This window comes from Gorilla gorilla, chromosome 9, assembly GCF_029281585.2.
Source record: "Gorilla gorilla gorilla isolate KB3781 chromosome 9, NHGRI_mGorGor1-v2.1_pri, whole genome shotgun sequence".
Classification (NCBI taxonomy): domain Eukaryota; kingdom Metazoa; phylum Chordata; class Mammalia; order Primates; family Hominidae; genus Gorilla; species Gorilla gorilla.
The window spans coordinates 41633670-41655953 of NC_073233.2; the positions used below are offsets into that span (position 1 = coordinate 41633670).

The 22284-nt window shown below is 42.3% G+C and overlaps 1 protein-coding gene across 5 annotated transcripts in view; it reads right to left on the minus strand.

Moving 5' to 3' along the window:
- The window catches only part of SLC1A2 (solute carrier family 1 member 2), a 168252-nt gene that overhangs the window by 12848 nt on the left and 133120 nt on the right, over nucleotides 1-22284 (minus strand). For all 5 annotated transcript variants that reach the window (XM_019036414.3, XM_019036412.3, XM_019036413.3 and 2 more), the window contains 2 exons: nucleotides 16798-16932; nucleotides 1475-1706 (listed from right to left, as the gene is read on the minus strand). In XM_019036414.3, coding sequence (XP_018891959.1) covers nucleotides 1475-1706; nucleotides 16798-16932 — 367 coding nt within the window. The remainder of the gene's footprint in view (nucleotides 1-1474; nucleotides 1707-16797; nucleotides 16933-22284) is intronic.

Below are 22284 nucleotides of genomic sequence, written 5' to 3' on the forward strand. Positions count from 1 at the left end.
TCTAATAATTTGAATCATTTTCACTGAGTCAATTAATAAACTTGTGCAATTGCCTCTTGATGGGTGGTTTCCCTCCCTAATTTGTTTCAGAGTCCTTGTTCACCCATGTATGTATCTTACATAGAGAGGACAAGAAAAAGCCTGTGCTAGTCCACTAGAATTCTGGACCTATGTTACAATCCAGTAAAGAGAATTGTTTCTATGACACCCTTAGTTGCCCAGCAAGAGCCACAGTATGTATTTGTAATGACCCAGAAGTAATATAGGAAGAAATTAGTGATTAAATGTGACTTTGTCAACAGAAGTCAAAAAGCTACCAGAGATCTCTGGCTGGGTTCAGCTTGTCCTCAGCTGCTGTGTGGAACCATTTTAGAAACCAACCCCCAGAGTTGATTCTGCTCACCTGCCAGGGTTTCTCCAAGTTTGCTTTACTCTGGTCATGACACTCTGACTTTGACAATGTCAAATTAGTTACAATGAAGGCTAGACAGAGCCCACCAAGCTTGAAGAATTAGCACCCAACAGCTTGGAGGAGAGCCCAGAACATCCATGCTGCAGAAAGATGACGTGGCCAGGCATTGTCTGAGATGTAGTGTTTTTAAAAAGACATTTCTGGATAATTGTCCTGAAGGATAGCTGTTCTTTACTTGAAATTGTTTACCCACTTTTGGAGCAAGGTACTCTCAGGTCAAAATTCACCTTTCCCACAAAAATAAGAAAAAGATAGTTGTGTAAAGTTAAGTTGGCACATTTTTGACCAATATATGATATATAGCAAGGAGGACTACTTGTGCTAGGTACATCAGATGATGCTGGGGATTTTTCTTGATGTTTAACTTGAGGAATAAAATATTTGAAAGTCAGTAACCACAAATTCTTGTTTTTTTTTTTGTTTGTTTGTTTTTGTTTTTTTTGAGATGGAGTCTTGTTCTGTCGCCCAGGCTGGAGTGTGGTGGCGCAATCTCGGCTCAATGCAAGCTTTGCCTCCCGGGTTCACGCCATTCTCCCACCTCAGCCTCCTGAGTAGCAGGAGGGCGCCCGCCACCACACCTGGCTAATTTTTTGTATTTTTAGTAGAGACGGGGTTTCACCTTGTTAGCCAGGATGGTCTTGATCTCCTGACCTCGTGATCTGCCCGCCTCGGCCTAGTAACCACAAATTCTTGGGCAAAATATTCAAGACAACTGGTCAAATTAGTTAAATGGTGTAGATAGGGGAACCCGAATGGTTGTTTCACATCACACGGACGAAATAAGCAACTGATTGACTCTTTCTCCATCAGACTTGTTGATTTCCTGCCATGTTAGACACAGAATTAGATGATCTGGGACTCACAGAAGCTTGGGTTACATGATTCTTTAGGAAAATAAATGTGACAATAATACATGCAGGGCTTTATGGTTTTTTTTTTTTTAAAGAAATCAAGCATGCACTACTATACACAAGTCTCGATATCCATGAATGGGAAATGTACCTTGCATTCATCTACTATGACGGAGTTGTGTGCAGCATAGACACATTGATTAGAGTTGCTTTCCCTATGGTTCTTCATGTCATCATAAATGGATTGAGTCTTGGTCATTTCAATATCTTCATGCACTCGATGCTGGGAGTCAATGGTATCCAGCTCAGACTTGGAGAGGTGATAGACTATCCCAGCCCCAAAAGAGTCACCCACAACATTGACTGAAGTTCTCATCCTGTCCCTGGGGACAAAGAACAGAAAAGGTTCAGTGAGGAAGCAGTATTATGTGGTAGTTGAGAGGTCAAGGTCTGGAGTCAGAGAGACATAGGGTTGAGTACTGGCTCTACCTTTTCCCTCTGCCTGATTTGGGGCAAGTTAGTTAACTTTCATGAGCCTTGACTTCCTTGTTTGTCAGTTGGAGATGATGCTTATACTTCTTCATAGGCCGTGTGAAAATTCAGTGAGATAACATATGTAAAGTGCTTAGTAAAATGTCTGGCAAATGGTACACACCAATAACCAGTAGCAAAGGAAAAGGAGGAGGAGGAAAGAAAAGATTAAAGAAAAATAATGTGTCCAGATCAGAACTAGTACACAGGCTCCAGACACACCTAGCTGAGTCCAGCAACCCCTCCTGATTTAAACCGTTGTGTTTTTGAAGACTCTACACTATCTCTGCTTATCTTACTTGTTTTACTGAAAAACTTACCATCTGTGAACTTTCTCATAGTAGAAAAGTCATTCTTTTTGTAAGAATGGGAACTAACCCTTCCTTTCTCCCTGCACCTGCTTCCCTCACACACAGACGCAGCTGTTAGATAAGAAATCCAGCCATAATTTTCTCATTGACCAATATGTGTTATGACTACTTGTCCTGAAAAAAACAAAATACTTTATCTTGCTCTATTAACCTAAAAAAAAAAATCTTCCAGAATGTTTCTGGAATCAGGAAATGTTAAGAAAATCCTTCTCCCCGTTTTGAGTTGCAAGTTTTGACTTGAAAAAAGAATGGTTGATAACTCTCTTAGAAATTCAGTGCCAGGAAAGCTAATTAAATTCTTAAGAGCAAGTTTTCTCCTCTCATCCATAAGTTCAAGCCAAATCAGTGTGAAGAATATTTTTGGCCGTGTTTACCAGATATTCAAAGTCTTAAAAGGAAGGATGCTGGAAAACCACAAAAAAAAAGTTAAAAAAAATTAAAATGAAGGAGTTTACACAAAGATGCTGCTGAGACAGTCTTAGTCCAGGACATTCTAGCTTTCAATTCAAATAATATGAGTTCCAGGCAAAGCGGAAACTTTAATTTGTTCTTGGAACAAAGACTCTAAATGAATTCTAGTTGCTATTATCAAATCTATTTCTTATTAGAGAATAATAAGGAAGCTGCACTAGGAAAAGTCGGGCCTGGCTCCTTTGCAAGGCCAGTTGTTTGCAAGGTATAAGCTGGTGGTCTTTCTAATTTCAACTAAGAAGAAAATGTGGAAAAAAATATGATCAGAGCTGGAGTTTAACTCTCATGGGCATCTCTCCATCTGAGAATGCTCTTGCGCCTCTTCTGCTTTGAATCTGCCTCAGTGTGATCGGGTCTACATCTGAATGAAGACTGCATCTTGAGGTCATCCACAAAATCGGGCACTTGGAATAATTGCTAAGAAGCCCCAGTACGTGGGTTTAGGAAGGAATACATGATAGTAGTTAAGAAAAAGCACGAACTTTAGAGGCAGGCTGATTTGGATTCAAATGCCAATTTGTCCCTTGGCTGTTTGACAACCCTGATCATACTTGACATTTGAGAGCCTTAGTTGCCTCATTTATAAAATGAAAATAATAAAAATCTCCAATACATAAGGTTGTTGTGAAGATTAAATAAGATAACAAAGTGCTTACATGCTTCCGGACATTTAATAAGAACTCAAAAAATTATTTATTCTATGATGTATAATTTTAATATTATTATAAATTTTATCAAGTCAATTCAAATATATTTGTGGCAACTTCTAGGTAGATCATCCAAATATGGCTAGTTAAGCTACTATCTCCCCCTGAAAACATTAACCCTATTTAATAGCACAACAATTCCTATGGCAATGCTCCCAACTAACTAGCTGAACTATTTGTCCGTTATACAGTTGTGGTCTACTTTGGAGCTACTCCACTATACTTTCAATCCCTCCTGGAATGTATCCCGAGTCATATATCTGTGAAAGGAAAGTAAAATCTCCAGCCCCCAATTTACTATGTCAAATGGAAAAAAAAAAAAAAAAGCTGAAAGTTGAATCATGCAAGAAACTGCCTTTCCTTCTGTTCCTAAGCAGATAGCTAATAGTTAAATATCTCCACAGGTAGCTACTCTATGTTCACCTTATCTTATGTAAAGTGCCGATTTACTGAGCACAAGATAAATACATAATTGTCTATTGCCCTACCAGCTTCTTTTCCCTGGCAACATGTGGATTCAGTAAAGTGACCAGACTCTCCCTCTTTTCCCTCCAGTCTGCATTTCCCCCTTAAATATGGAAGCCCTCAAAATCATCTTTGGAGAAAAGTACAGGCTACAGACTGTTTCTGTGATTCCATGTTTTTTTCTTCTGGGCATGTCTTTAACCTTGGAAAAATAAACTTCTAAATTGATTGAGACCTGACTCAGATACTTTTTAGTTTACATATACAATACTTTTGACCAGCTGCAAAATTCCAAAGAATGTCGAGGTCTTTCAGAGCAATACTCTGAGTACCCATTGATCTCATAGCCCAGAATAATTTGCATTATTGGCAAAGAAAGACACCAAAGGTAATGGTGGTGGTGGTAGTGATAATGATGATGACGGTTAAATTTATATCACACTTACTATGTATAAGAATATAGTTTATAGGCTGGGCATGGCGGCTCATGCCTGTAATCGCAGCACTTTGGGAGGCTGAGGCGGGCGGATCACCTGAGGTCAGGCATTTGAGACCAGCCTGGTTAACAATACAGTACTAAAAATACAAAATTAGCTGGGCATGGTGGTGTGCACCTATAATCCCAGATACTCAGGAGGCTGGGATGGGAGAATCACTTGAACTGGGGAGAAAGAGGTTGCAGTGAGCTGAGATGGTGCCACTACACTCTAGTCTGGGCAAGAGCGAGACTCTGCCTCAAAAAAAAAAAAAAAAAAGAAAAGAAAAGAAAACAAAGAATATACTTTATAGATAGTACCTTATTAACCCCCACTGTAACTCTGAAGAGGTAATATTATTCATATTTACTAGATGACAGAACTAAGGCCTGGAGAGATTAGTGGCTTCCCAAAGTCTCACATCCTAGTAAAGTCATACAGCAAATGTGAACACAGGCAGTACCATTCCAGAATCCACCATCTGCCACATGTTGAGAAGCACCCTGGAACCACACAGCCCTGATTTTGAATCTAGCTCAGCCACCTACTAACTGTGTGATCTGGATGACTTACTGCTGTGATCTGAACGTTTGCATCCCCCCAAAATTCATATGATGAAACCTAATCATCTCCAAGGTGATGGTATTTGGAGATGGGACTATTGGGAGGTGATTAGGTCACAAGGGTGGAGCCTTCATGAATGGGATCAGTGACCTCAGAAAAGAGGCCCAATAGAGACTCCTTGGCCCTTCTACCATGTGAGGCAGAGTGAAAAGACAGCTGTCTATGAGGAAGCAGGCCCTCACCAGACACAGAATCTCCCAGCGCCTTGATCTTGGACTTTCAAGCCTCCAGAGAACTGTAAGAAATAAATTTTTGTTGTTTATACGCCACCTACCTGGTCTATAGTATTTTGTTATAGCAGTCTGAATGGACTAAGACACTTGCTCAACCATAATTTTTCTCATGTAGCCAAAATAACTATTAATACTTTGTAGAATTTGGGGAAGACAAATTCAGTTCCTAGCCCATAGTTGACACTCATTATGTGCTGGGTCCTACCTTTTTCGGGGATAACTCCACTCACATACCATGTTATGAACAAAAGCACAAAATATTATGCTAAAGGGTTAATGACTTTTCCAGTTTAACACATCCTTTTCCACTCAAGTGGTTGATATAAGTTTACAAACGACTGCTTCTTCAACCCTTGACACCAAATCCTTGCTCTCCAGAAGCAGCCACTGAAGCAGCCAAGTTTTTGGAATAGGATTTCTGAGTAAGTTTTCCCCACATTTTTTCTTTTTACCACCACATCTCTTCCATGCCATCAAATCTCCTTGAATTTGAAAAAGAACTCTGGCCAATGAAATAGCCATTAGGACAGGAATGGATGGAAGACAGAGTTGCATAGAATAAAAGCAGACCGGCCGGATGCAGTGGCTCACGCCTGCAATCCCAGCACTTTGGGAGGCTGAGGTGGGTGGATTACTTGAGGTCAGGAGTGCGAGACCACCCTGGTCTCTACTAAACCCAGTCTCTACTAAAAATACAAAAATTAGCCAGGCATGGTGGTGCGCGCCTGTAATCCCAGCTACTCGGGAGGCTGAGATAGGAGAATCGTTTGAGCCCGGTAGGTAGAGGCTGCAGTGAGTCAAGATTGTGCCATTGCACTCCAGCCTGGGCCATAGAGCAAGACTCTGTCTCAAAAATGAATGAAAGAATATTTTAAAACGAATTTTTAAAAAACAATAAAAGCAGATTGATGCTTTTATTCTTTTGATGTAAAATCAAGATGCAAAGGGCCCTGGACCTTGGGTGAGAACACTAACCCAGGGCTTCTGATTCCCATTTGAGCAAATAACTTTTCACCTGAGCAAGGGAATGAGGCTAATCCCAACTTCACAGGAGGTTGTACTAAGCGGAATAAGAGAAATACTAGACATGCTTTAAGTACTCATTGTAGGTTACAGGCATACATGAGCAAGAAAATGTTCCTTTTCTTACACCTGTTAATAGCTAAGTAGAAAGAAGAAAACATCAACTCTAATACTTTGAGTTATTTGTTAGTGAATTTATTTATTCAACAGATGTTTAATAAGCATCTTAGAGTGTGTAAGGGCACTATGCAAATTGCTTAGGCAGCAAAAATCCTTCTTAAACTCCCTTTTCCCCAAGAACCCACGTACTGTTTATTTGTCTACCTCCTCCACTAGAGTGAGATAAATGTTCAAAAAGAAATGAGTACAGAGTGCTACAGGGTCATGTAGGTAGAACACTATCACACTTGGGTCATAAGAAAAGCTTTAAGTAGAAGTGTCTTGAGTTGGGCCCTAAGGATAAGTCCAAGAAAATGAGATAGAGAGAGGAAAGAAATAATATGCATGAAATCTAAGAGGTAGGAACACTTAGATGAATTCAGGATGGCTAACAAGTATAGTGAGAGATGCAGAAAGTAAGAATTAACCAAATCATGTATGGCCTTATCAGCCAAGTTCAGGAATTAGTCTTTATCTCAAGTGTAATGAAGAGCCATTGAAAGAAAAGATCATGTTTGTTCCATTGTGAAGAACGAACTAAAAAATCATAAGCCTGAAAGAGTGAAATCCAGTTAGTGAGGATATGATGGGTTTGGAGAAAGATGGATTTGAGCAAGACTCAGGAGACAGAATTATAGGACTTGAAGACTGATTGGTTATAGGGAATAAAAAAGAGTCAAAGATTCCTATCAGGTTTCTGGTTTGGGCAACCAGTAGACAATGTAACCATATGTAGGGAGCATGGTCAGTTGGAGTGGGAAAGATTCTGGCTTTGGTTTGGACATGTTGAGGGTGAAGCATGTGACTCAGTTATGAGCAGATGCCCCACAGATGGCTGGTAATATGGACTGATGGTCAGGAGACACATCTGTGATGCAGATGATAATAGGACTCATCCCATAGAGAAGGCTGAGGATGCCACAGAGGTGCTTAATTAACCCTTGGAGAGAATGCAGAGTGTAAAAAGCAGACAGTCTAGGCTGGAACACTAAGGTCAACCAACATTTAATGAATGGGCAAGATAAGAGCCTGCAAAAGTGAAAGGAAACTAGAAGAGTTTGTCATTTTGTAAGCAAATGGAAGTATGCTTCAAAATAAGGGTGTGGCAAACAACCCTAATTATTATCTAGGGATCAGGTGAGATGAGGGTAAGAAGTTTCTCTGGGAGGCTGAGGTGGGCGGATCATGAGGTCAGGTGTTTGAGATCAGCCTGGCCAGCACAGTGAAACTCCGTCTCTACTAAAAATGCAAAAAATTAGACGGGTGTGGTGTCGTGCACCTGTAATCCCAGCTGCTCTGGAGGCTGAGGTGGGAGAATCGCTTGGGCCTGAGAGACGAAGGTTGCAGTGAGCCATGATAGTGCCACTGCACTCCAGCCTGGGCAACAGAGCGAGACTCCATCTAAAAAAAAAAAAAAAAAAAGAAGATTCTTTTGGTTTTAACAACAAAGAGGTCACTATTGGCCTGGCAAGGGCAGTTTCAATACAGAGGTAGTGAGAGAAGCCAGCTCACTATAGGTAAAAAATGGAATGTGAGGTGAAGAAATGGAGACATTATGTATAATCAGCTTATTCAAGATGATTGATTGAGAAAGGAAGGAGAGGAAATGGCAGATGGAAATGGAAAGATCAAATTTTTGTTTTGTTTTAAGATGTGGAATATTTGAACATGTTTAAATCAAAATGAGAAGAGGTTGGTGGGGAAGAAGTAACTGAAGATACAGAGAAGAGGGAATAATCGATGAAGTTAGGTTCCTAGACAGATCAGAGAGGATGGAAGTCCAGAGTGGAGATAAAGGCCATTTCCTTTGGTGGAGGGACTGTATTCCATCAATACAGAAGGGAGGGAGTAAAAGGTAAGATTACGAAGATAGGTTTCTAAGTGAGAAGGCAGGACTTTAAAGGGAATCTGTTAAACAGAAAGCTGTCAATTTGGATTAAACTAGAATACAGAGCCCTCTCATGCCAGGTTTCTCTGCCACAAGGCATTCTGGGAAGATTCCCAGGATGCCCAGCCAGGAGGTAGGTCATGGCTGCTCTGCATGGGTCTTCCTTTCTGAAAATGCTGCAAGGCAGAACACCCTTGAGGCTGCCAGGGGAATGTCTGACCAACTCTGGGGAAGTTTAACTCGGGCCCAAAGCAGGACATGGGGGTTTGTGGTTCATGTGTGGAAAGTTTCTCCACAGGCAGAGTTTCATTTTCTCTCACAATCATCCCTCACCACTCAAGAAACCCTGTCTTTCGTGTTGCCCTCAGGAGCTTTAAGGCTTGGTAAAAAACAACTTTTCGAGTGTGTGATGCCATCTTTGGGTCTGGACGCTGTGTGTCAGGACTGCAAGAAGGGGATGAAGATGAAAGCAGATCTTGCATTTCATGGGTTTTCTACAGATGACACGGCTATGCTTTAGAGGTCACCAGGAACCAAAAATGAGAGAGGGGCTTGACTGAGTTATTTCACACTGAGTCACTGGGTCTGGTTCACTGAAAGAAAAACAAGTACCAAGGTACTCTCTCTCATCTTCATCTCTCAGTCTAAATCCTCCAACAGGGAAATGTGAAATCGTCTGGAACTCCTGGTTCACAGAGAAGAACAGGGCTGAGGGAGCTGAGTCACCCACAATTCATCTGGTATCTTGCATTGGATTGAACCATATGAAATTGCCATTTATTTCCATATAAAAAGGTCAAATATTGGCAATTTCATATGGTTCAACTTAATACTGATAGAAACAAAACATAGCACCTGCCTCCCAGGATGCATGGTGCCAAGGGACTGTCTTTAGGGGCAGGCTGTGGAAGAGGGGTCACTTGAGGCCCCAAACCCGAGGAAGGCTGGCACAGCTCTGGGCATTCAAGGGCTAAAGTCACATGGGGTTAGGGAGGAAAAGGAGATCCACGTAAGCATTGGCTAAGAGCGTGAAGTCTGGATACCAGCCTGGATGACACTCCCAGCTCAAGAAGAAAAGATTTCTTTGCCTGTCCTGCTCAGCTTTCTCATTGGTAACATATGGAGAGGGATACTCACCTGCAAGCATGTTGAGAAGATAATAACTGCTAACATGTATTGAATGCTTGTCAACCAAGAGGTCCTCCACCAAGGCTGTTTTATATAAAAGGCTTATATGACCCAGAAGAAGCTTCTCATTATATTACCATTTTTAGTCCAGGTGAAAAGGGGATCAGAGCATTTTCTCTTTTATTCCTCCCTACATCTTATCCATTTCTTTTTGCACCTAGCAGGCTCCATTGGGATTTCTTGACCCCATTACTAGACTATAAGCTCCTTGAGGACTGAGACTATGTTTCATTTACTTATGGCACAGGCTGGGCAGGGGAGAATGGGGAGGCTGGTATGTGGAAGGGGCAGGACCAGGATGGATTGTGAGTTTAAGACTTGAAAGCAGATTACCTCTAGAGACACAATTGGTTTTTGTTTAGTAAAACATCTGGTTGGATATTTTGGTGGTAAAAAGTCAGGATGCAGGCCATGATCTAGCAGGATGAGGAGAGAGGCACAGAGAGCTCAGATTACTTTACAGATGAAAAGGAAAGGGGTGTCCAGAGAGCTGGGGAAATATTCAAAGATGGAGAACAAGGAGGCCCAAGGGGAAATTCCCAGGGGTGGGGAATACTAAAAGATTTTTTAGAAAAGGAGATGCCTAACATTACATTTTTATTTTATGTCTGTGCTACCTGAAATTATTAACAGTGAAATAACACTTGAGATTCAACAGTCGATGAAGGGGAGATGACTTCTTTTTCATTTTATTACTCTTTTGAACTTTGTCCTTCCCTTTGCTATGAACATGCATTTATTTTGTGATATATCAAAAAATGATTTTGCTGTGCAGAACTATAGCCCTGCCCCATCCCGCCTTGATCTGCAATTATGCTGCCTCAAGTCAGAGAAACTTTGGTGAGAGAGGAAAGGACTTAGTGGAAAAGGGGCCACATTCCATGGGGAGGTTGATGTAGACTGGAGATAAGATGTAAAAAAGAGAATTCAGTGGAAGTGGGAAATAAAAGCAAAAGACTAAGATAGACATAAGCCCCTAAAATCTTCAAAGAAAAGGTTAATGTAGGAATTAGTTTTGTTTTCCACCAGCCATGAGTGGAGGGTCAGTTAGTTAAGTTTGTGTGTGTGTGTGTGTGTGTGTGCGCGTGCATGTGTGTGTCTTAAATTTTTAAAACAGCAGAACTCAGATGAGCATGCTTGGAATACCCAACGATATCTAGATCATCTGGATTTGAACCCCAATTCAGCCAGTTAATATCCACTAAATTGGGATAAGTTACTTATCTCTGAACCTGTTTTCTCAACTGTAAAACAGTGATAATACTATTAGCTGCTTCATAATCTGCTGTGACTTTCAAACGAGCCCATGTAAAGTGCTTAGAACAATGTCTAACACTTAAGGAGCACTCACTAAGTATTAGCTATTTGCATCTTGTATCTTTTCAATCTATTTTTTTGAAAGGATGCATCAACTGTCAAGAGTTAACTCAAAAAAAAGTAGAGGTGCTCATATACCCACAATCAGAAACTCGTGTTTTCCTTCCCCGTCTCTAGTTCATTGCTTCTGGAAGGGAGAGTCCCTGGAGATTGCATCATCAGAATCACCTGGGAACTTGTTAGAAATGTCAATTCTCCAGCCCCACCTCAGATATATCTCTGGGAGATTTTGGTGCATGCTCGAGTTTGAGAATGAATGCTCTATTCTCTCCAGAGAGGAATGCTGATGGGAGGAGCTTCAGAGCCCTCCTGGAGGGTGGAGGCTCTTTGAGGTCTTCCTTCTAAGCGCCATCTCAACTATATTCCCCAATTAGCACATGTGAGCCCAGAAAAGATCTCACTAGCAGAGTCTTATGTGAGAATTGGGCCATAGGTCCACTTGGATTTCACTTTATTTTGATTTTCCTTTTCCTACCTGTAGCCAGACACAGTTATTTATTACCTCTTCCTGGTATTGGCTCCCATTTACCACTCCATCCTGCCTCCTTCAGAGACACTGGGGTGTCAGCAAGGTCTCCTATAAATATCTGCCAAGGGCTCCTGACACAAAGGGCTTCCTGGACCCAGGGGAAGGTTCTGGTTTTAAACAGTCCCACTCATCCGGTGCTCTGGGACTCGGCATTTTTCAGGGCTCCAGAATCTTGGTTTTCACCATGACATTTACAGAGCAGCTAAGCCTGCCTGTTGAAAACCATCCAGGGCTTAGAGGGCAGTAATGAGGCTGGCTGGTCTCCAGCAGTTGGCAAACACTGTGACACATTAAATGTCACTGTAGGCTTTGTTTGGTTTTAAATTGAAAAATTGCTAGAGTTATGAAAGCTTACAAACCTTGGCTAAAGAGGTGAAGTTTCCCCCTTTTCTTTTTCTCTGCTTTTCCTCCACAGACTACTTATCTAGGGAATGGCCAGTTGCACCCCATCTCATCTTAGCCCCCACCACCACTTACACACTAATGAGCACCCAATAGTCACAGAGCTCACAACCAAGAGCTAGTTTCCAGAACTCCTCTTGCTGGTGAGAAAGAATGTGCCACCATTACTAATTCAAAGCAGATCTGACCTAGCTACAAACAGCTACACACATTTTCCCAGGATCCTCTACCCTTCCTTTTTCTTTTCCTCTTAAAAGGAATGCTCATGCTTATTTGTATACAAACATTCATCCCCAGCAGAATTCTACTCTAGGTCTTAAAACTAGAAGGGCACTCAAAGGCATTGAACCTAGACTCTTGCTTCCAACCTGATATGTTATTGCCCCATTTTACACATGATGTAGCTGAGGCTCAGAAAGTCACTTGCCCAAGGTCCTTTAGATAGTAAGTGCAGAGCTCAGACCGAGGGCTCCTGCCTCTTAGACTCTCTTTCCCTTGATCACACTCCTCCCTCCATTTGAGATCAGAGCCCCAGAACTGGACAACAGCTCTTCATTTGCTCCTTTCTTCCCAGCTCCAGCCTAGGATGGGGTTTTCTCTTATATGATTTCATCAACATAGTTAATCCAAATGTATCATCCTTTTTTAAAAAAAAAAAAATTCAGCCAACTCCCTCCTGCTGACACACTTCAGCCCTGGAGTTAGGACGCTCTGCTTTCCTTTGCAAGTGTAAGCATGTGAGCACCTGCATGGGGTGATCTGGGAGGGCCCAGCCCTCCTATTTCATTTGCTAACATTTAGGTCAGCAGTAGGCAGGGTTTTGAATGTTTCATGAAGTGACTCGCATCCAACAGGCTTGAAAACAAGTGACTGCCAAGAAGGACCAGGACCTACAATGGCAGACCCACTGGGGCTGGAAGACTTGAATTCTAAGGGTGGCCAAGACCTTGATTTTACCCCATTTGTCCTCATTGAGCCTATTTGTTTTATTTTCATGCTGAGAGAAGAAAAAAATAGGTCAAAAATATTTCTCTGGTTAGCATGCAGAATCAGGTGTGTCTTAGTCTGTGCTGCTATAGCAAAATACTTGAGATTGGGTAATTTATAAAGAACAGAAATTTATTTCCTCAGAATTCTGGAGGTTGGGAAATCCAAGATCAAGAGACTGGTATCTGGTAAGGGCCTTCTTTCTGCATCATGACATAGCAGAAGGCAGAAAGACAAAGAGAGGGCAAGAAGGAGCTGAATTCACCCTTTTATAATGCACCAACCCCACTCATGAGGGTGGAACCTTCACGATATAATCACCTTTTAAAGGTCCCACCTCTTAATATTGTTACAATGGCAATTAAACGTCAACATGAGTTTTGGACTGGACAAATATTCAAACCATAGCCCAGTGGGTGGCCCTAATAAGTGTGTCTTCTTCAATCGTTCCAACTCTGGGCCTCTCTGCTCCTCCTCCCCACTGTTAGAACACTTAGTACAAATTAGGAGGCTGTGTGGAGTTGGGTGAAGTGTCCTGACCTGGCCATACAAGCTCTGCTGTGCATCAGGCAAAAGACTCAACCCTTCAGATTCCCAGTTTTCTCATCTGGAAATACAGCATAGGGCACCTTAAGGATTAAATGGAGACAGATGTAAAGACATTGCAGTACCCACCAAATATCAGCCCCTTTTCCTCACTCCTGATCATATTAGTGCATTTTTTTCCACTCAAAGGCATTTGTATTATAATGGGGGGCAGCCTCTATAATAATATTTTTTAAAAAGATGAATTTCTAATGGTGGTTTAAAGCCTTGGAAATAAGCCCAAGAAAAAAATGAGGCAATATTGTTGCAGCAGGCAAGGGACCCTCAATGACAACAAGAATTGAAAAGACTTCAGAGGCAAAGAGTCAAGGGTTTAAGTAAGCAACAAGTCATGGGGAAAGCCAGCAGAACTTAAATGGCTTCCTTCGTCTATGTGGATGGACCCTAATTATCACACAGCAACTATGTGGTTAAGAGTAGCTCACATTTATTGAGCTGCTACTATTTGCTCTGTCTCTAGACCACTGCCAATGTCTTTATTTCCCCTTTGTCCCCCTTCCATCTATGGCCTACCCCATTCCTTTGTATCCTTCATCCCCTTCTCTCACAATCCTTCCCACCCATACACCACCATTGACTCTCAGCTGCCTTGTCTGAACAGATGTCATGAGAAAGGCTGTCCTTTGGGGTCAATATAGGACACAGAGAATAACCAAGCTAGCAGGTAGGGACGCCACTACCACCACCTGAGAGACTGGCAGAGACAGAGATGAGGCTATTTTGTTTGCTTGTCACCTTCCGCTAAAGGTATTTCCTGAGCATTTTCTGATGGTGAAGGAGCCAATCAGGAAAATCCATGGCCTTCTTGCAGCCCTCCCAAGTTGAACTGATTCTGTTCAGGGAGCCACTTCTTACTTCTGTTTTTTTTTTTTTTTTAGATGGAGTTTCACTCTTGTTGTCCAGGATGGAGTGCAATGGCACGATCTCAGCTCACTGCAACCTCCGCCTCCCAAGTTCAAGTGATTCTCCTGCCTTAGCCTCCCAAGTAGCTGGGATTACGGGCATATGCCACCACACCTGGCTAATTATTTTTGCATTTTTGGTAGAGACGGGGTTTCTCCATGTTGTTCAGGCTGGTCTTGAACTCCCGACCTCAGGTGATCTGCCCGCTTTGGCCTCCCAAAGTGCTGGGCACTTCTTATTTCTAACCTAAGCCCTGTTGTCTGCACCAACGGCAGGCACATCTTATGGAGAAGTCAGGCTTCTTTCTAGCCTTCCCAGCTGTCCTTCCTCCCTTCGGCCACTTGCATTTTCCTCTCTTTGGAAGGTTGGGAGTGGGAAGGAGGAACAAACTCAAGTCCACAAAATGTGGTTTCTGAGGCTGGGCACAGTGGCTGGGCACTGTGGGAGGCTGAGGTGGGCCGATCACTTGAGGTCAGGAGTTTGAGACCAGCCTGACCAACATAGTGAAACCCTGTCTCTACCAAAAATACAAAAATTAGCCGGGTGTGGTGGCACATGCCTGTAGTCCCAGCTACTTAGGAGGCTGAGGCAGGAGAAATGCTTGAACCCAGGAGGCAGAGGTTGCAGTGAGCCAAGATCATACCACTGCACTCCATCCTGGGCAACAGAGCAAGACTCCATCTGAAAAAAAAGAAAAATGTGGTTTCTGGCTCTTAAAATCAATGCCAATAAATGTCAGAAAATTTGCTACTGGCAAGTCAGGCAGTTTGAAAAATAAGTGTGGGCACTTTGGCCTTGGGACTCTGGGCCAGCACTTGTCACTCTGTGCCTCTGACATTGAAGACTGGCATTGCCGGAGGCCCTATCATTTAACTCCAGTGCTGGACAGGAGGCATCAGATTACATCTCACAGAACATCCAAGCCCAAGTGGGCACTTAGAGGGGATCCATTCCAACCCCCTTATCGAAGACCATCTGGTTAGACTTTCCCACCTTTGTGAATGGGCAGTGAGTATTCTACATGAGGAAAATGTCCTTCACTGGGAAATGTAGCTGAACTACCAAACATGGTCAAGTTCAAGTTTCTCTGCATGGCCTTTGAGGATGTCCGTCTTGCTCACCTTTCACCACGCCCTGCCTCCAAGAGTACCAGACCACTTGTACATCCTCACACTGCTGGTAGCCTCAGTGCCTTTGTGCAGGCTGGCCTTGACTGGAATGTCCTGTCTCCCCATCTCCCTACATACACCTGAGAAACTTTTACCTGTTGGTTATGATTCAGCTCAGCTACCACTGCCTTTAGAAGCTTGAATGTGACCATAAACAAGAATTTGTCAGGCTCCAGAGGCAGGCTGACCTAGGGTCGAATATCTGTCCATTTCTAAGTCTCTTTACCTCTATAAACCTCAGTGTCCTCATCTATAAAGTGGGAATAATAACATGTAACTTTCAAGGCTGTTAAAGAGGAAGATGTAAAGTGCTCAGTCTAGTAGCTGGAACCTAGTGAACACTCAAATTCAGTAACCACTTTCATGTTTCTTGATATTCTCCGGTCTGTCTTTCCATTCTTGACTGGGATGAAGGCCTCTCTCTATCACTGTGCTTTTATGTGTGTGCTGTGTTTTAATCACTTTATTGAAGCGTAATTTACATACAACAAAACATACCCATTTTAAGTGCGTGGTTTGAAGACTTTTGACAAACGCAGACACCTGTGCATACCTGTGCATATGGAACATTTCTGTCACTCCCAAAGGTTTCCTTATGTTCCTTCCCAGTTAATCTCTATCCCCCTATACCTGGCCCAAGAAACCACTAATCTCTTTCTTTTTTCTTTTTTTTTTTTTTAGGCAGAGCCGCACTCTGTCCCCTAGGCTAGAGGGCAGTGGCACAGTCTCGGCTCGCTGCGACCTCCGCCTGCCAAGTTTAAGCAATTCTCCGGCCTCCGCCTCTTGAGTAGTTGGGATTATAGGCGCATGCCACCACGCCCAGCTAATTTTTTGTATTTTTAGTAGAGATGGGGTCTCACCATGTTGGCCAGGCTGGTCTTGAACTCCTAACCTCAGATGATCCACCTGCCTCGGCCTCCACAAGTGCTGGGATTACAGGCATGAGCCACCGCACCCAGCCCCAACTGATCTCTTTCTATTAATATGTGGTACATCATCTTTTCTTAGAGCTTCATGTAAATGGAATCATACAGTACATACTCCTTTGTGTCTGGCTCTATTCATTCAATATAATGTTCTGAGATTCTTTGAATGCATCAGTAGCTGGTTCCTTATTACTGTACTTTTAACCTTGTGTCATAATCTCTCTGATTCCTCCACTAGACTGTGACGCCTTCAAATATTTCATCTTTTTCTTCTTTGGTTCTCAAATAGGTACTCAGTAAATGTGAGCGGGAAGGAGGAAGGAAGAGTGAGGGAGTTGCCATGGGGATTAGCTAAGATCTTGGTTGCAACCTTGCCACCTGTCCATCCCTGGTAGGCAGTACTCACAGTCCCAGCAGAACCCCATCCACAGACACTTACAGCAGCCAGTCCACAGCCACCAGCAGGCTGATGTCCTCTGTTGGCAGGCCCACGGCCGTCAGAATGAGGAGCATGGTGACCAGCCCGGCACTGGGGATACTGGCCGCGCCGACGCTTGCCAGGGTGGCTGTGAGGCTATGAGAACAGAGAAGTTCAGGTCATGGAAATGGAAAGAATCTTAGCAAAACCAACCCTGGCAATTTTAAGCTCTAATTTTCCTGCAGCCATAAAATTCATCCCCCAACCCCCACCCCATACTCTCCACCAAGGAATAGAGAAATCTAAAATACTAAGACCCAGGAATTAAGGATTAAGGGCTATTTGGGTTCTGCTCAACTATGATGTAAGCTTATAAATTCATGGATTGGAGCCTTATTCCCATCATGCTATCCAGTTAGTCTAATATATCACAGGGCTCAAATAAGGTAAGCGTGGCTCTAAAAGCAGGCAAGGAAATATTAAAGATAAAAACAAATCGCCCTTAATCCTCCCATGGGAACACAACTGCATTCATTTCTGCAGATGCTTTTACGTCTCTGTGAGCACCAGAGGCTTTTGGACTATGTGGCAAGGGTCTAAGAAGGCCATTGCCAAGGTTAACATGAGAACTCAGAATAGCAAATATCCAGACCCAACTGAGTTGGACATCAGGGAAACAAATCAACAGATTCCAAATGACACTAAGCATCAGGCGCCTGGATGCCTCACCATGGGCTGGAAAATACATTATTTAGAAAGGGGATGCCAAGAAATGATAATGAAAGAAAGGAAGGCTTTCTTTCTGAAGCATCTCATCAGTTCTTTCCAAGCAATGCCAGGGCCACACCCAGCACCATTTTGAAGTTTGTCTCTGGGAGAGGGTTAATCTGGAGTTCAAGTGCCCTGTCCTGACACCAGGGAGTCTCTGTGGTCTGGCAAAGGGCAGTGACTCTTTTTCCTCTTTTCTGGATGCCATTTGTACAAAGCTGTCATATCAAAATGTCATATCAAAATATCCAAGAGTACTTTGGAAATATGGATTCCCAAGTTGTTTTTGTGGGTGCCAAAAGGTAAGGGGGACTGCTTTCTTTGTAATTACAAAATACTAGAAATTTTATGAGCTGAGAGGCAGCCTCTCAAATTGTTTCAACTAAATTCAGGCCATCAGTTGACCAAGCACAGAATCCTGGGGTCTTATCGCTGAGTATACCTAATCTTACGTTTGGAAGATTAAGGCCCCTGGAGAGCCTGTGGTTTGAGCTGTTTTTCCCCTATTGCCATCCTTCCCAGGTTTAGGCCCATCCTTGCATAGACACTTGCCCTGGGTGTGATCTACAGACCCCCAACCACACCCTTCCCCTCCCCCTCCATGGTGTCAAGGCTCAGAGCACTCCAATTTCCTTGAATCCATCTGGGTCACAGGAGGTACAGTGTGGAGTGCTCAGCCGTGAAAGTTCTGCAGTTGAACAACCTGAGTTCAAATTCCAGCTCTGCCACTTAACCACATGACTACAGGCAACTTAACCTCCCTGTGTCTTGACTTCCTCGTCTGTAAAAAGGAGATAGTAATGGTATCTCTCTCATGAGGTGGTCAGAAGCTTTCAGGAGCTAATAAATTAAAATGCACTTACAAGAGGCTGGGCACATTGCAACTCCCCCACCCCAACCCCGCCCAGTGAATGTGAATTGTTTTTCTTATCAAGAAATCTGGACAGGACCAGGCTGCTTTGCAATGAAAACTTCCCTAAAGCCCTGAAAGCTGGAAGATGGGAATTCTCAACTGTTTCCCAAACAGACAGAACACCAGGGAAGGGGATCTCCCCAAGTTCCAACAGTCTTTACCTTGACTGTTTTATACACAGCATCAGTTGCTCTGAGTCACTCTTGCATATCCCTTTGCACTGTGGTTAACATTAACATTATCTGGTTATCTTTTGGTTGTGTGAGACAAAGTCTTAGAAAGATAATTCTTCCTGGAATTTGCTTTCCCCTCTTGTCCTTAATAATACCCTCACCCTCCAGTAGGCACAGTCTCTGTGTGTGGAATTCTAAGCCCTGCAAGAGCTTCTTGGGCGGTGATTTTCCCTGCATCCCTCATTGCCTTCTGCTTTGCCTGGCCTTCCACTCCCCTGGCTCACTTCTCTAGGGTTCCTGGAAGCTGTTAAGATACTAGACACACAATATCAGAGCAAAACCTCACAGTAACCCTGCAAGGGACATATATGGTAACACCTGCTTTCACCATGACGAAAACACAGATAGGATGGGTGGAGAAACTTAGGTCACACAGCTTGAACATGGTCTGCTGGGATTTGAACACTGGTCTGCTTGATTTCAATGCCACACTTGTCCTTGATGGCCTTGATCCCTCCCTACACTGAAAATTCTATGAATTAATAAAAATGCTAAGAATTTCTAATCACTATTTTCCTACATGCAGTGAAAGGAGAGAAATGAAAATTTTACTTGGAAGCGCAGCCTGAAGATAGATTTGGCTATTTTCCTCCAAACAAACTGCAGGCATGAAGTATATAAACCCATGGTGGGTGCCCCAGAGGTAGCCCTTGTGGTGTCTACAATTTAGGAAGATTTGACTGAATCCACCCAGGGGCCAGAGATTTAAATGTATATGGTCAAACTCATCTTTTGTCAAGTGAAAATGCTTAGTAGTATCAGTTAATATAAAACAACCCCTGTGTAGATAAATTTATAGAATTTAAGCACAAATTCAATCACTCACTGGTCCATTCTCCCATCTGTAAGTTCCCATCTAATAGTGGGAACTTAATGGAAAATATGGTTACCATCAAGACCAAGAGGCGAGATACCAGAAATTACCTTTGCTTGGCAAAAGACTTTCTTAAGAAGCCCTTTTCGTCTTTGAGTTTTAAAGCAAGGGAGGTTAGTAGTCTCGTGATATCCGTTAGGACATAATTTAGAAAGGCTTGATCTTCTGACCTGAAGTATATTTTCCATTGTCAGTAACATCATGGTACTCATGATGTCACAGCCACATTCTTCTTTAATATTCTAGGAGTATTGTGCATTTTATTAGACATCAATAATAATAATAGAAGCTAACATTTATTGACTGGTGCCTGGCTCATACTGATAAGAGACTATAAGCCAGGCACCATGTTCTCAGCCACCCTAGAATTTGTTATTGTTCCCATTACGCAGATGAGGAAACTGAGGCTCCCTTACAGTATATAATTCATAGGGTGGTTGTGAAGATTTTATTTTATATATATATATATATAAAATTATTATTATTTTGCAACCCAACAGTATAGTATAGTGGAGGCAGTGTGTGTAATGGTTAAAAACACAAACCCCAGAGTAAGGTGGCCTGGGTTCAAATCCCATTTCTGCCTGTTACAAACAGCGTGATTCTGGCCGAGTTACCTCAACTTACTGTGCCTCATTTTCTCCATCTGTAAAATATAGAACCCAATATCTACTTTTTAGGGCTGCTTCTAGGATCACAAGTTAAATAAATGGAAGCATATGCCAGCATTTGGAAACTTAAATTATAGTTGTTCCTCTAGACGGCTGTGTGTGATCTATTCTCTGAGCCTCTGTTTCCTTATCTATGTATAAGGTGAGATAATTTAGCAAGAGAACCACTGGGAGACATTTCAGATGATACATTCTAGCTGATTAAATAAATGTGATTGTTATTTCATGTTTTCATATTGTGTGTGTGTGTGTGTGTGTGTGTATTAAACATGGTGAATTTTTTCTTTTCTCTATTTGCTGAGTGAGTTGCTAAAGTGAACTCAGATGCATGTGAGATATTCACTAAATCTTCTGGAATGGTTAGAAGGAGAGAGGAGAAAGCTGTGTTTTAACAAAAATGTCCTTGAGGTGGTTGAATACCTCAGAGCTAGATAGATCAAGCAAAGGCTCTGAAGTGGCCATTCCATGGCAATATCAGCCCCTAGAACACATAGAGGACATGATTAGAGCAAATTTCCAGCACTGCTACAGACACTGGGTGGTCCCTGAGCTTGGACTTTTAAAAAGCCTGAGCATGTAGAGACATCAGACCCAAATGAACACTGCCTCTTAGGAGAGATCTCCTAAAATGGCCCTAGCCCACTAAAGGCCTACCAGAGAATGGGCTGTTGAATAACATGAACCAAGCAGACACCAGATTATTACCAAAGTATCTAATATAGAGATTGACAGTGCTGCCCAGGGTTTGAAGTGGGAGAAAGAAGCTAGTGCCTTAGCCTGAACCAAAAACTATTGCCCCTTCTAATGCCCAATGGAAAAAGTCAATAAAAATACTATTCTAATGTCTTTTTTTGAGTCATAGTCAGAAAGAAGAAATGACCTGTGGTTGGAAGAGGTAAACTGTGGAATAGAAATTTGACTTGTGCCTCTGGCACCCATAGCCATGAGACCTAGGTTTGTCAGATAATTTCTTTGAGCCTCACATGCCTCCTCTGTAAAATGGGAATAATGACTATTCCTTCTCTTCAGGACTGCTGGGCATGTCCAAAGCAATGTATGGAAAGAGTCTGCCATCTCAGAGGAACCAAAGAGCGGAGTGATTATCATCATGGAGGATGAAAGTGTATTCCAGTGTCTACCTCATTCATTTCCTAAAGTGAATCACCCAGGCCTTGGCTGTTCTAATATCTGGAATTCTCTTTCTACTACAAGTACATCTGTCACACAGAATGTTACCCACTTACTCCCTATGTTTTCTGATCACATAGAATCTGAGAGGGGAAATAAAACTTATAAATTGTTGAGTCCAAGACTGACAAACTCCGTTGTCTTAAAGGGCTAAGCTGTGGTGACAGGTGCAGCAGGCCAGGCATAAGTAATAGGGAGCAGGGGAGACTGTGGGAAACTGAAGGGCAGCTGTCTCATAAGAGGATGAAATTCTAATCTTTTACAATATATTTCAAGGCAAACAAAGCAACACTCTGGGCTGGGAGTCCATCCATGAACTACCAACTTTTAGCCCCAAATCATGAATACCTTCTTTATTTATAGATGAGGAAATTGAGACTGAGAGTAGGGATATGACATAAGGCAGAAATTGGCTTCTGGCTTAATTGAAGCATTTAGATGGGTTGGGAGTGATAATATTAAAATGATGATTGCAGAAAGCTTTATTTCATGCTGTAATGTCAATATAACATTGAAAGGGTTGAAGACTGATATTTTCAATGACTTAACCTGTAAGCAAGAAACAGAGTGTTGGCTTGGCTAGTAGGTGTGATCTTTAAGTTTATGGTGAGGCAATGCATTTTTAACCATCTCTTAGGAAAATGTTCTTTCTGAATTTTTTAAATGATGAATACATTTAAATAAAAATAGCTTTAGTAAAAACAAAACTGCGTGCTATTTATTTGTAATAAAATCTTATATGTCATATTGAGGAATCTCTTCCAGTATTTTGTAATTTCTGCCATTACCCTCTGGTGATGGAATCTTGAAGGGAGCATATTTCAGTGAAACAAAAATTGGATCCAGAGTCAGCTGATGTTG